At 41.0% G+C, this 15,046-nt stretch overlaps 1 protein-coding gene across 11 annotated transcripts in view; it reads left to right on the forward strand.

Annotated features, from left to right (window-relative positions):
• The first annotated feature begins 1,777 nt into the window (after window positions 1–1,777).
• The window catches only part of cep43 (centrosomal protein 43), a 32,056-nt gene continuing 18,787 nt past the window's right edge, over window positions 1,778–15,046 (forward strand). For 4 of the 11 annotated variants that reach the window (XM_044168183.1, XM_044168186.1, XM_044168184.1 and 1 more), the window contains exons 1-6: window positions 1,779–1,945; window positions 3,692–3,745; window positions 3,831–3,885; window positions 6,685–6,773; window positions 8,324–8,461; window positions 10,554–10,580. In XM_044168183.1, the coding sequence (XP_044024118.1) occupies window positions 1,862–1,945; window positions 3,692–3,745; window positions 3,831–3,885; window positions 6,685–6,773; window positions 8,324–8,461; window positions 10,554–10,580 (447 nt within the window). In that variant the 5' untranslated portion in view covers window positions 1,779–1,861. Of the gene's footprint in view, window positions 1,946–3,691; window positions 3,746–3,830; window positions 3,886–6,684; window positions 6,774–8,323; window positions 8,462–10,553; window positions 10,581–15,046 lie in introns of all 11 variants that reach the window. The other 7 variants (XM_044168179.1, XM_044168182.1, XM_044168188.1 and 4 more) reach the window with 4 other exon arrangements.

Consider the following 15,046-nt stretch of genomic DNA (forward strand, 5'->3'; position numbering starts at 1 on the left):
GTGTTGCCAGAAGCACAAACACATAAAACAGACAGCTGACGCAAACAGCTGATCCATGTGTGAACACAGCTGTGGAGACAGGCGCCATGTTTGTTTGGTGTTTCTCTTTATATTCGTCCAATCTGAGAATCAGAGGGGGGAATATGTTTAATGTTTGCATGGTCTGTTTTATTTGTTAGTTGTGTATATATATATATATACTTTATAAGTATACATATATACATATATATGTATGTATTAATATAGTTATATATATATAACTATACATGTATATAATGTATATATGTATACATATATGTTATATTAATATAGTTATATATTATATATAACTATAGTTGTATGTCACTGAAATGATCTTTTTCACAATAAAACATCTGAAACTAATTGTCTGCAGTCTGTTCTCCATAAAAGTTGATTGTTGTGATTTCTGTGGTTTATTTTTCTTAAACAAACGAACAAGAAGATAGTTTTAACATCCAGTAGAAGAGCATTAATATAACATTATGTAATATAATATAATATAAAATGATATAATATAATATAATATAATATAAAATGATATAATATAATATAATATAATATAATATAATATAATGTAATATAATATAATATAATGTAATATAATGTAATATAATATAATGTAATATAATATAATATAATGTAATATAATATAATATAATGTAATATAATATAATGTAATATAATATAATATAATGTAATATAATATAATGTAATATAATATAATATAATGTAATGTAAATAATGCAATGTAATATAATATAAAATGGTATAATATAATATAATATAATATATAATATAATATAATATAATATAATATAATATATAATATAATGTAAAATAATGCAATGTAATATAATATAATATAAAAATATAATATAATATAATATAATATAAAATGATATAATATAATATAAAATGGTATAATATAATATAATATAATATAAAATAATATAATATAATATAATATAAAATGATATAATATAATATAAAATGATATAATATAATATAATATAAAATGGTATAATATAATATAATATAATATAAAATGATATAATATAATATAATATAAAATGGTATAATATAATATAATATAATATAAAATGATATAATATAATATAATATAAAATGATATAATATAATATAATATAATATAAAATGATATAATATAATATAATATAAAATGGTATAATATAATATAATATAATATAAAATGATATAATATAATATAATATAAAATGATATAATATAATATAAAATGATATAATATAATATAATATAAAATGATATAATATAATATAAAATGATATAATATAATATAATATAAAATGGTATAATATAATATAATATAATATAATATAATATAAAATGATATAATATAATAGAATATAAAATGGTATAATATAATATAATATAATATAAAATGATATAATATAATAGAATATAAAATGGTATAATATAATATAAAATGATATAATATAATATAATATAAAATGGTATAATATAATATAATATAATATAATATAATATAAAATGATATAATATAATAGAATATAAAATGGTATAATATAATATAATATAATATAAAATGATATAATATAATAGAATATAAAATGGTATAATATAATATAATATAATATAAAATGATATAATATAATAGAATATAATATAATGTAACATGCACTCCGTCCAGGAGGTGGCGTCAGTCCGCGTCACTCCGCGTCAGAGCTGTGTGAGCTGACATTAAACCGTAGAAGAAGAAGAAGCGCCGCCTGTCGGTTGTTTTGGTTTGTTGTCCTGACAGCAGGTAGCTTCTGTTAGCTTCGGTTAGCTTCAGCGAAACATGTCAGCTACAGAGGACGACACCGAGCTGAGGGATCTGCTGATCCAGAACCTGGAGAACAGCGGAGTGCTCAACAAGCTCAAGGTCTCACACTGATTTTAATATCGCTTCTGCTCAGTTTATCTGACCTGCCGGCCGGGGATGCTAGGCTAGGCTAATGTTAGCCAAACAGCTAATCAGTCGATGAAGTTCATAGACTGAATATAACGAGTTACAGTAGCATTCATTCAAGTCTGTGGTGTTTCAGGCTTTTATTGTAATTTATTTATTGTTTCAAAACTGGTGGTGAAAATACACGGATGTGTTGTGTGGCCAGCTGTTAGCTAGAGGGCTAACGTAGCCGTGAGCGTTAACGTTAGCTAGCTGTGCTATCGCGGCTAATGCTGTGGTTCTCGGCTCTGCTGCTGTTTGTCGGTGAGAAATATCCGCTTGCTGCTCTCGTGTGTCACCCCGCAGCTGAAGACCTCGGAGCGGGCAGAGGACCGACCGCCTTTCCTCGCAGCACCGAGCCTGCTGCGGCTTTCTCCACGACATGAGAAGATGTTTCCAAGTTCATTTACCGCTACAGATATATCTGATATATTTCCATAAACAAACACGTTTCCTCGCGATCCTCAGAAATGTGATTATTGGAGAAGAGTGATCCGGATGTGCAGTCAGAGGTGTTTAACGTCGGTGATGGAGCTCACTCTGCTGCAGAGATGTCAGGCAGCTGATGTATGAAGCTCTGTGTAGTGTTATAAGTTACTGACGTGACGTTTTTCACAATAAAAGCTTTTAAAACAAGGCAGACAGAAGTCTATACTCCATGCAAGTTTGTATTTCAGTAAAAGTACTGATACTGTGAAAATACTCCACTGCAGGTAAAAGTCCTGCAGTCAAACCTCACTGCAGTAAAGTATGAAGTATAATCAGCTAAAGTTACTTAAAGTCTGAAGTATAATCAGCTAAAGTTACTTAAAGTATGAAGTATAATCAGCTAAAGTTACTTAAAGTATGAAGTATAATCAGCTAAATGTACTTAAAGTATGAAGTATAATCAGCTGAATGTACTTAAAGTATGAAGTATAATCAGCTAAAGTTAAAGTGTGACAGTGAGAGTCGTCCCTGTGCAGTAAAACGCTTCCTGTCAGTGTTTATTATATCTGATGTTTCTGGATTCATATTCCTGCTGCATTCATGTGTGTGTTGCATTTTACTGCTGCAGATGTTTCAGGTCGAGCTCATTTTAACTGCTTTATATCCTGTTGGGCAGTTTAACCTGCAGCAATGCATCATGGTCTAAGGTCATCACGTGTTTCATCGGTCTATCAGAGAAACAGGCAGCTCTGCAACGGGTTTCCCAGCTGATCCGAGGGGGTTAAAGAGTTTATTCAGCTTCAGGAGGAGGAGAGTTTTCTCAGCACATGAAGGAAACTCTTCATCCTTCAGCTCGTCACAAACACCCGGAGATACGAGGTTTCCACGGACAGGAATGATCTTCTGAGATCACTGAAGCCGTCAGACAAACGCAGTAAAAAGTCCGAAATTTCCTCTGAGATGGAGTACAAGTACCTCGAATTTGTATAGAACGGACAATACTTGAGTCAAAGTACTTAGTTACCTTCCAATCTGGTGTTAAGTACTTTAATTATACTGGTCTGTAATTACCTCTGTTGTTAAAGATTTTACACTAGTGAAAAACTTTCAGTCGCTTGCCGTATTAAGTTGCTGTCAGGTATCTGATGTGTTCACCTGTGTGTGTTGTGTAATCTTGTGGCCGTGAGGTCATTAAAGCGAAGCGAGCTGCTGATTTCGACCCGTGTGACTCCTTCCTGTTTGCTCCTGCAGGCGGAGATGAGGGCTGCCGTGTTCCTCGCCATGGAGGAGCAGGACAGACTGGAGGTGAGGGTGAACATTAGCTTCAGATCCCGGTGGCTCCTGTTGTCTCGCTGAAGCTCGTGTTGACGTTGTTCTTCGTCTTCCTCAGAACAAAACTCCTCTGATCAACGAAAACCTGAAGAAGAGTCTCAACACCAAAGACGGTGAGTCACTTATTCTCCTTCATGTTTATCTTCGTGACGGGCCGAAGTTTTGACGGTGATCCTTATCTCACCTTACTCGTCTTCAGTTAACTCTTCCTCTCCTCCTTGTGCAGTTAGTTCTTCCTTTAGGCAGCCGGTGCATAAACAGCGATGGCAGTTGTTTATGTGTTGACTGATGACAGCAGTTGTAGTTCATGCTTGCCACCACAGGGTGGAGCTGTGGAGCCACCAGTCAGCTCTGAGCCTCCAGCCTGCAGGATTAAAGGGAAGCAGAAGAACCAGACTGGGTTCTTCAGTTGTGTTTGTTAAAGTATTAAAACTTCAGAGGGTTCTTTGAGTTGTTCTGGTTTCATGTAGAACGGCAGCTCCGCCTGTTGAACCGCAGCTCCACCTGTAGAACCGTAGAACCGCAGCTCGGCCAAGAGAACCGCAGCTTGGCCCAAGAGAACCGCAGCTCGGCCCGTAGAACCGCAGCTCGGCCCGTAGAACCGCAGCTCGGCCCGTAGAACCGCAGCTCGGCCCGTAGAACTGCAGCTACGCCTGTAGAACCGCAGCTCTGATCGTAGAACTGCAGCTCTGCCCGTAGAACAGTAGAACCGCAGCTCCGCCTGTTGAACCGCAGCTCCACCTGTAGAACTGTAGAACCGCAGCTCGGCCCGTAGAACCGCAGCTCGGCCCGTAGAACTGCAGCTCCGCCTGTAGAACCGCAGCTCCGACCGTAGAACCGCAGCTCCGACCGTAGAACCGCAGCTCCGATCGTAGAACCGCAGCTCGGCCTGTAGAACCGCAGCTCGGCCCGTAGAACCGCAGCTCCACCTGTAGAACCGCAGCTCTGATCGTAGAACCGCAGCTCTGCCCGTAGAACAGTAGAACCGCAGCTCGGCCTGTTGAACCGCAGCTCGGCCCGTAGAACTGCAGCTCCGCCTGTAGAACCGCAGCTCTGATCGTAGAACCGCAGCTCCGACCGTAGAACAGTAGAACCGCAGCTCGGCCCGTAGAACCGCAGCTCGGCCCGTAGAACCGCAGCTCGGCCCGTAGAACTGCAGCTCCGCCTGTAGAACCGCAGCTCTGATCGTAGAACCGCAGCTCTGCCCGTAGAACAGTAGAACCGCAGCTCGGCCTGTAGAACCGCAGCTCGGCCCGTAGAACCGCAGCTCGGCCCGTAGAACTGCAGCTCCGCCTGTAGAACCGCAGCTCTGATCGTAGAACCGCAGCTCTGCCCGTAGAACAGTAGAACCGCAGCTCGGCCCGTAGAACCGCAGCTCGGCCCGTAGAACCGCAGCTCGGCCCGTTAGAACCGCAGCTCGGCCCGTAGAACTGCAGCTCGGCCCGTAGAACTGCAGCTCCGCCTGTAGAACCGCAGCTCTGATCGTAGAACCGCAGCTCCGACCGTAGAACCGCAGCTCCGATCGTAGAACCGCAGCTCTGCCCGTAGAACAGTAGAACCGCAGCTCAGCCTGCAGAACCGCAGCTCCGCCTGTAGAACCGTAGAACCGCAGCTCAGCCTGCAGAACCGCAGCTCGGCCCGTAGAACCGCAGCTCGGCCCGTAGAACCGCAGCTCCGATCGTAGAACCGCAGCTCTGCCTGTAGAACCGCTGCTCCGCCCGTAGAACCGCAGCTCCGCCTGTAGAACCGCAGCTCCGATCGTAGAACCGCAGCTCTGCCTGTAGAACCGCTGCTCCGCCCGTAGAACCGCTGCTCCGCCCGTAGAACCGCAGCTCCGCCTGTAGAACCGCAGCTCTGATCGTAGAACCGCAGCTCCGCCTGTAGAACAATGCGGTGATTGGAAGATGTCACTTTGGGGCTATTTTGTGACATGTCATTGAAAGTCGTGTTTACGCTAAGATCCGGATCCGGATCACACCGAGGGTTTGGCGTCTGAAACCTGTACCGACGTCCCTGCGGAGGATCTTCCAGATCCTGTATCGGTCGTTTCACTTCAGCCCGCAGAGAGAAGCAGGTTTACATCAGAGGTCTTCGTCTCTCAGTAAAGCGTCTCCCTGTCTGTATTAATGAAGTCAGTAGAACTTCCACACATCAGCTGATGTAAATGCTTCATTAGTGACGGCCTTTGTTGTTTTAAAGACGTTTCTCATTAGTTCACCAATTTAACTAAAAGTACGAAACTAAACAGTTTAGCTGTCGGGAGCCTGACGGGCCAGAAGAACGCAGAATAATTAGAGAATGAATCAGGAAGTGTTAGCGTAGTGTAATGTGAGTCTCACCTGACTGAGACGAGACGCACCTTTACGGATCCTCAGAGACAGAAATAAGTTCAGGTAAATAGTAAAAAATTAATAATCAGAAGTATATAAAATAAGAAAAGAAATAAAAACAAAGCATTAGAGTCAGAATCACGAGGCGAGAGACACAGTGTGTATTAATATATGTGTTGGTGTTTGTATTAATGTAGAATAATAATAAATATAACGAGGCCTTTAAAGTAATAAAACGGTATAATATAGTATGGGATATATGCTATAAGCTGAGATGTAGTAATGTAGTATAACACAATATATAGTATAGTACAGCAATATAGTATGAGTATAAAATATAACAGACATTATAGAACAGGTTCTTCCGATAGAGCTGAATCGATTGGCTGAATATTGATTAGTAACTATTCCGATATCTGCGTTTTGAAGCGTCAGTTTGGCTCGTTTCACTACTCTGAGTCTCCGAGAGAGTACAGGATGTGATTACTGAAGGAAAACGGCTGTTTGCCTTCGTTTCTAAACACCTCTTGAACCTGGTCCAGGTCCTGGTCCTGACTCCTGGTCTGTTTTGTCTCCCCGCAGGCCGCCTGGGGGCCAGTCTGATCCTGGACTTCCTGCAGGTCTTTAACCTGGACTTCACCCTTGCTGTGTTCCAGCCGGAGATCAGCTCGGTGAGTTCAGGTCCGATGAGACGCCTGACTCAGTCTCTGTGGTTTGTGGGTGTTGGTGTGATCTCGTAACATTCATCCTGTCGGCTGCTTTCAGACGCGTTTCCTTTTCCTCTTCGGTCGTTCGTTTAGGAACCTGAAGCTCTTCAGAGCGTTAAATACAGATCACACTTTGTTTAGAACGGTGCCGTAGAAGTAAATAAAGTTTATTAATACTGAAAACTACAGATCTGTACTTTCCATTTAGGCAGATTTCACTGGTTTCACTTAATTTCTCCGCAAGTCAAACTGCAGAGAGAAGTTTATTATCATCACACGATGAAGCAGCTACACTGACTTTATATATATATATATATATATATATATATATATATATATATATATATATACACACACACACACACACACAGTGGTGTGCAAAAGTGTTTGCCTTCCTGATTTCTTATTTTTTTGCATGTTTGTCACTTAAATGTTTCAGATAATCAAACAAATTTAAATATTAGTCAAAGATAACACAAGTAAACACAAAATGCAGTTTTTAAATGAAGGTTGTTATTATTAAGGGGAAACAAAATCCAAACCTACATGGCCCTGTGTGAAAAAGTGATTGCCCCCTAAACCTAATAACTGGTTGCTCCACCCTTAGCAGCAACAACTGCAGTCAAGCGTTTGTGATAACTTGCAGGGAGTCTTTTACAGCGCTGTGGAGGAGTTTCGGCCCACTCATCTTTGCAGAATTGTTGTAATTCAGCCACATTGGAGGGTTTTCGAGCATGAACTGCCTTTTTAAGGTCATGCCACAGCATCTCAATAGGATTCAGGTCAGGACTTTGACTAGGCCGCTCCAAAGTCTTCATTTTGTTCTTCTTCAGCCATTCAGAGGTGGACTTGCTGGTGTGTTTTGGATCATTGTCCTGCTGCAGAACCCAAGTTCGCTTCAGCTTGAGGTCACGAACAGACGGCCGGACGTTCTCCTTCAGGAGTTTTTGGTAGACGGCAGAATTCATGGTTCCATTTATCACAGCAAGTCTTCCAGGTCCTGAGGCAGCAAAACAGCCCCAGACCATCACACCACCACCACCATATTTTACTGTTGGTGTGATGTTCTTTTTCTGAAATGTGGTGTTACTTTTACACCAGATGTAACGGGACACACACCTTCCAAAAAGTTCAGCTTTCGTCTCGTCAGTCCACAGAGTATTTTCCCAAAAGTCTTGGGGATCATCAAGATGTTTTCTGGCAAAAATGAGATGAGCCTTAATGTTCTTTTTGCTCAGCAGTGGTTTTCGTCTTGGAGCTCTGCCATGCCGGCCATTTTTGCCCCGTCTCTTTCTTATGGTGGAGTCATGAACACTGACCTGAACTGAGGCGAGTGAGGCCTGCAGTTCTCTGGATGTTGTTGGGGGGTCTCTGAACGGCTGAAGAAGAACAAAATGAAGACTTTGGAGCGGCCTAGTCAGAGTCCTGACCTGAATCCTAATGAGATGCTGTGGCGTGACCTTAAAAAGGCAGTTCATGCTCGAAAACCCTCCAACGTGGCTGAATTACAACAGTTGTGGTGTTTGCAGCTGAACGGTCTGGACAGCCGGGACCTGGTCTGCAGAGAACTGGACCTGTCAGAGTCCGAGGTGAACAGGAACTCTCCTCTGCTGCTGGAGCTCGTCAGGAGACGACGACACAAACCCACCGAGGTGAGACACACATTCACATTCCCCGCTGACGATCGGCCAATCGGCTGTCAGAGCTGCACGTCCTCGAGCGTCCGCTAGATGCCGCTCAAGTTCCGCACTTAAGTACAAATCTGAGGTACTTGTACTTTACTTGAGTATTTTCTTTTCATGCCACTTTCTGCTTCTGCTTCACCACGTTTATCTGACAGCTTCACAGAAGATTAACCAGCAGCTGTTTTCATGTTTGGAGTCGTTTCTCCTGTAAATCACTTCCTGGCTGCAGCGTCTCAGATGTGCAGATCTGCTGCTTTTCCTCTGAACGGCTGTAATAACAGACAATATGCGATGAAGACAACACGATCAATCAAATCAATCAATCAAACTTTATTTCTACAGCACCTTCCAACAACCAAAGCTGAACCAAAGTGCTGCACGACATTAAAAACAAGATAAAATATAATAACGATGAAGGGATCCAGTTTGCAGACTGAGCACTTTTCCCAGCACTATGAACGCAGGGCTTTTATTTGGAGTATTTTTATATTGTGGGATTTCTGAATTCTTACAGTTTTAAATGTATCAAGACAAGATGATCCAACGCAGTAACTCTCAGTAGAGTAACTGAGCATTTGAGCCACTGAGGGAGAAGAACATTTGAAACGTCACGAAAATAAAGTCGGAGTTTTACAACGAAGGAAGAGTTCAAAAAAACGTCTCAAAAAAGTCCGTTTTAAGAGAATAAAGTCGTAAGCAACAGACAATCTTTCAAGAACACAGTATTATGTTTATTTCAACATCAAATTTTACAAGAAAATAATTTCAGAATAAAGCAGAAATATTTTGACAAGTTTATTTTAATTCTGAGAGCTCATAGTAAACAAATTTTTTCCCGCCATGATCGTTTACTGCGTTTCAGTAGATTAACTACAGCTTTGAAATGTAGAGGAGGGAAAGTATAAAGTAGCGCAAAATGGAAATACTCTAGTACAAGTACCTCAGACTTGTACTTAAGCAGTTATATATTATATAGAATGTAACTAAGTACATTTACACAGGTACTGCGCTCGAGTTCTTCCTGTCCGCCGCTCCGACGCTGCAGTGACTTTACAGATTCAAACACACGAAGAGTTTCTAAAATCTGCTTCGTTAGAAATTAAACTCCAACAAGTTCAGCTGAATCGATCGATCGATTAATTGACCGATTAGTCGACCGATCACCGATCACTTCCTGGCTGCAGCTCCTCAGATGTGCAGATGTGCTGCTTTTCCTCTGAACGACTGTAATAACTGTGATGTTTGTTAATAACGTCGAGCTTTGGACTGTCGGTCGGACACGACGACACGCTGAAGGCGTCGCTTTGGGCTCTGGGTCGTCGTGACGGCGTTTCTCACCGTTTCTCACGAGTTTTCCAAACCGATCGATCGATCGATCGATCGACGGATCGACGGAGAAAAGAATCGGCAGATGGATCCAGAATGAAAAGCATCATCAGCTGCAGTCCGATACAGCGTGTTCAGTACTTTTACTGCAGTAACGGGTCCGAGTACTTCCTCCCCGCTGATGAACTTCTCTCTGCAGAGTCAGCGCAGTTTGAAAAGATAATTCAGCTTATTGACGACGTGTTTCAGGTCGTCGTGCTTCGGCTTCGTTTGATCCTTTGCGGCTTTCTGAGTCGAACGGCAGCGAGCGTTTCATTCTGTTCCAGATTTCATAACCTGGTGATTTTCTGTGGAGCTCTGTAAACAAAGCTGACGACCCGACGGCCTCACGTCCCGCAGAGATCAATACTTTGTTCACACACACAGTCACGTACTAATACTCTTGGTTAATCAATCGTTTATTCCGTCAGTAAAGTGAGTTTTCGCTTCATATTAAAACCTTTCTGACTGATTAATCAGCACTAACCTGACGGAGGCAAACACTCTGATCTCCACCCCAACGGATCTGCATTGATTCTGTATTGATTCTGCATTGATTCTGTATTGATTCTGCATTGATTCTGCATTGATTCTGCATTGATTCTGCATTGATTCTGCATTGATTCTGCATTGATTCTGCAGATGGAAATAACTAAATGTTTTATAATTTCTCTCCTCTGTTTTGTGTCAACAGGGAGACGGAAGCGTTTACATCTCCAAGGTGAGCTGTGTGTGTGTGTGTGTGTGTGTGTGTGTGTGTGTGTGTGTGTGTGTGTGTGTGTGTGTGTGTGTGTGTGTGTGTGATCCAGGTCCTGGTCTCTGTGTTGTGATCTGGGCCAGCGGGTGGAGGTGGAGGAGGTGTAGCTTTGGTTTCCTGTTGATCTCAGTGTGTCCTGGTTTTTACTGTTGAAGACACACAGTAATACTGCTGTTAGTACTGTTAGTACTGCTGTTAGTACTGCTAATAGTACTGTTAGTACTGCTGTTAGTACTGCTGTTAGTACTGCTAATAGTACTGTTAGTACTGCTGTTAGTACTGCTGTTAGTACTGCTGTTAGTACTGTTAGTACTGTTAGTACTGCTGTTAGTACTGCTGTTAGTACTGTTAGTACTGTTAGTACTGCTGTTAGTACTGCTGTTAGTACTGCTGTTAGTACTGTTAGTACTGCTGTTAGTACTGCTGTTAGTACTGTTAGTACTGCTGTTAGTACTGTTAGTACTGTTAGTACTGCTGTTAGTGCTGTTAGTACTGTTAGTACTGCTGTTAGTACTGCTGTTAGTACTGCTGTTAGTACTGCTGTTAGTACTGCTGTTAGTACTGCTGTTAGTACTGCTGTTAGTACTGTTAGTACTGCTGTTAGTACTGCTGTTAGTACTGTTGTTAATACTGCTGTTAGTACTGCTGTTAGTACTGTTAGTACTGCTGTTAGTACTGTTAGTACTGCTGTTAGTACTGTTAGTACTGTTAGTACTGTTAGTACTACTGTTAGTACTGTTAGTACTACTGTTAGTGCTGTTGTTAGTGCTGTTAGTACTGTTGTTAGTGCTGTTAGTACTGTTAGTGCTGTTAGCTGTTAGTACTGTTGTTACTGCTGTTAGTACTGCTGTTAGTAACTGTTAGTACTGCTGTTAGTACCGCTGCTGTTAGTACTGCTGTTAGTGCTGCTGTTGGTACTGTGTTGCTGCTGTTAGTACTGCTGTTAGTACTGCTGTTAGTACTGTTGTTAGTGCTGTTAGTACTGCTGTTAGTGCTGTTAGTACTGCTGTTAGTACTGCTGTTAGTGCTGTTAGTACTGTTAGTACTGCTGTTAGTACTGTTAGTACTGCTGTTAGTACTGTTAGTACTGCTGTTAGTACTGCTGTTAGTACTGTTAGTACTGCTGTTAGTACTGCTGTTAGTACTGCTGTTAGTACTGTTAGTGCTGTTAGTACTGCTGTTAGTACTGTTAGTACTGCTGTTAGTACTGCTGTTAGTGCTGTTAGTACTGCTGTTAGTACTGTTAGTGCTGTTAGTACTGCTGTTAGTACCTGTTGCTGTTAGTACTGTTAGTACTGCTGTTAGTACTGTTGTTGTTGCACTGTTAGTACTGTTGTTAGTGCTGTTAGTACTGCTGTTAGTACTGTTAGTACTACTGTTAGTGCTGTTAGTACTGCTGTTAGTACTGTTAGTACTGCTGTTAGTACTGCTGTTAGTACTGCTGTTGTTACTGCTGTTAGTACTGTTAGTACTGCTGTTAGTACTGCTGTTAGTACTGCTGTTAGTACTGCTGTTAGTGCTGCTGTTAGTGCTGCTGTTAGTGCTGTTAGTACTGCTGTTAGTACTGCTGTTAGTACTGTTGTTAGTGCTGTTAGTACTGCTGTTAGTACTGCTGTTAGTACTACTGTTAGTACTGCTGTTAGTACTGCTGTTAGTACTGCTGTTAGTACTGCTGTTAGTACTGTTAGTACTGCTGTTAGTACTGCTGTTAGTACTGCTGTTAGTACTGCTGTTAGTACTGCTGTTAGTACTGCTGTTAGTACTGCTGTTAGTACTGTTAGTACTGTTGTTAATACTGCTGTTAGTACTGCTGTTAGTACTGTTAGTACTGCTGTTAGTACTGTTAGTACTGCTGTTAGTACTGCTGTTAGTAACTGCTGTTAGTACTGCTGTTAGTACTGCTGTTAGTACTGCTGTTAGTACTGCTGTTAGTACTGCTGTTAGTACTGTTAGTACTGCTGTTAGTACTGCTGTTAGTACTGCTGTTAGTACTGTTAGTACTGTTAGTACTGCTGTTAGTACTGCTGTTAGTACTGCTGTTAGTACTGTTAGTACTGCTGTTAGTACTGCTGTTAGTACTGTTAGTACTGCTGTTAGTACTGCTGTTAGTACTGTTAGTACTGTTGTTAATACTGCTGTTAGTACTGCTGTTAGTACTGTTAGTACTGTTAGTACTGCTGTTAGTACTGTTAGTACTGCTGTTAGTACTGTTAGTACTGTTAGTACTGTTGTTAATACTGCTGTTAGTACTGCTGTTAGTACTGTTAGTACTGTTAGTACTGCTGTTAGTACTGTTAGTACTGCTGTTAGTACTGCTGTTAGTACTGTTAGTACTGTTGTTACTGCTGTTAGTACTGTTAGTACTGCTGTTAGTACTGCTGTTAGTACTGCTGTTAGTACTGCTGTTAGTACTGTTAGTACTGCTGTTAGTACTGTTAGTACTGCTGTTAGTACTGCTGTTAGTACTGTTAGTACTGCTGTTAGTACTGCTGTTAGTACTGCTGTTAGTACTGTTAGTACTGCTGTTAGTACTGCTGTTAGTACTGTTGTTAGTACTGTTAGTACTGCTGTTAGTACTGCTGTTAGTACTGTTGCTGTTAGTGCTGTTGTTAGTGCTGTTAGTACTGTTGCTGTTACTGTTAGTACTGCTGTTAGTACGCTGTTAGTACTGCTGTTAGTACTGCTGTTAGTACTGCTGTTAGTACTGTTAGTACTGCTGTTAGTACTGTTGTTAATACTGCTGTTAGTACTGCTGTTAGTACTGTTAGTACTGCTGTTAGTACTGTTAGTACTGCTGTTAGTACTGTTAGTACTACTGTTAGTGCTGTTGTTAGTGCTGTTAGTACTGCTGTTAGTACTGTTAGTACTGCTGTTAGTACTGTTAGTACTGCTGTTAGTGCTGTTAGTACTGCTGTTAGTGCTGTTAGTACTGCTGTTAGTACTGCTGTTAGTGCTGTTAGTACTGCTGTTAGTACTGTTAGCTGTTACTGCTGTTAGTGCTGTTAGTACTGTTAGTACTGCTGTTAGTACTGCTGTTAGTACTGTTAGTTACTGCTGTTAGTACTGCTGTTAGTGCTGTTAGTACTGCTGTTAGTACTGCTGTTAGTACTGCTGTTAGTACTGCTGTTAGTACTGCTGTTAGTACTGCTGTTAGTACCTGTTAGTACTGCTGTTAGTACTGCTGTTAGTACTGCTGTTAGTACTGTTAGTACTGCTGTTAGTGCTGTTAGTACTGCTGTTAGTACTGCTGTTAGTACTGTTAGTACTGCTGTTAGTACTGCTGTTAGTACTGCTGTTAGTACTGCTGTTAGTACTGCTGTTAGTACTGCTGTTAGTACTGTTAGTACTGCTGTTAGTACTGCTGTTAGTACTGCTGTTAGTACTGTTAGTACTGCTGTTAGTACTGCTGTTAGTACTGCTGTTAGTACTGCTGTTAGTACTGCTGTTAGTAGTTCGCTGTTAGTACTGCTGTTAGTACTGTTTAGTACTGCTGTTAGTACTGCTGTTAGTACTGTTAGTACTGCTGTTAGTACTGCTGTTAGTACTGCTGTTAGTACTGCTGTTAGTACTGCTGTTAGTACTGCTGTTAGTACTGCTGTTAGTACTGCTGTTAGTACTGCTGTTAGTACTGTTAGTACTGCTGTTAGTACTGCTGTTAGTACTGTTAGTACTGCTGTTAGTACTGCTGTTAGTGCTGTTAGTACTGCTGTTAGTACTGCTGTTAGTACTGCTGTTAGTACTGCTGTTAGTACTGCTGTTAGTACTGCTGTTAGTACTGCTGTTAGTACTGCTGTTAGTACTGCTGTTAGTGCTGTTAGTGCTGTTAGTACTGCTGTTAGTACTGCTGTTGTTAGTACTGCTGTTAGTACTGCTGTTAGTACTGCTGTTAGTACTGCTGTTAGTACTGCTGTTAGTACTGCTGTTAGTACTGCTGTTAGTACTGCTGTTAGTACTGCTGTTAGTACTGCTGTTAGTACTGCTGTTAGTACTGCTGTTAGTACTGCTGTTAGTACTGCTGTTAGTGCTGTTAGTACTGCTGTTAGTACTGCTGTTAGTTGCTGTTAGTACTGCTGTTAGTACTGCTGTTAGTACTGTTAGTGCTGTTAGTACTGCTGTTAGTGCTGCTGTTAGTACTGCTGTTAGTACTGCTGTTAGTACTGCTGTTAGTGCTGCTGTTAGTACTGCTGTTAGTGCTGTTAGTGCTGTTAGTACTGCTGTTAGTACTGCTGTTAGTACTGCTGTTAGTGCTGTTAGTACTGCTGTTAGTACTGCTGTTAGTACTGCTGTTAGTACTGCTGTTAGTGCTGTTAGTACTGCTGTTAGTACTGCTGTTAGTGCTGCTGTTAGTACTGCTGTTGCTGTTACTGCTGTTAGTACTGCTGTTAGTGCTGTTAGTACTGCTGTTAGTGTGCTGTTAGTGCTGCTGTTAG

This window comes from Siniperca chuatsi, linkage group LG16 (genome assembly GCF_020085105.1).
Source record: "Siniperca chuatsi isolate FFG_IHB_CAS linkage group LG16, ASM2008510v1, whole genome shotgun sequence".
Lineage (NCBI taxonomy): Eukaryota > Metazoa > Chordata > Actinopteri > Centrarchiformes > Sinipercidae > Siniperca > Siniperca chuatsi.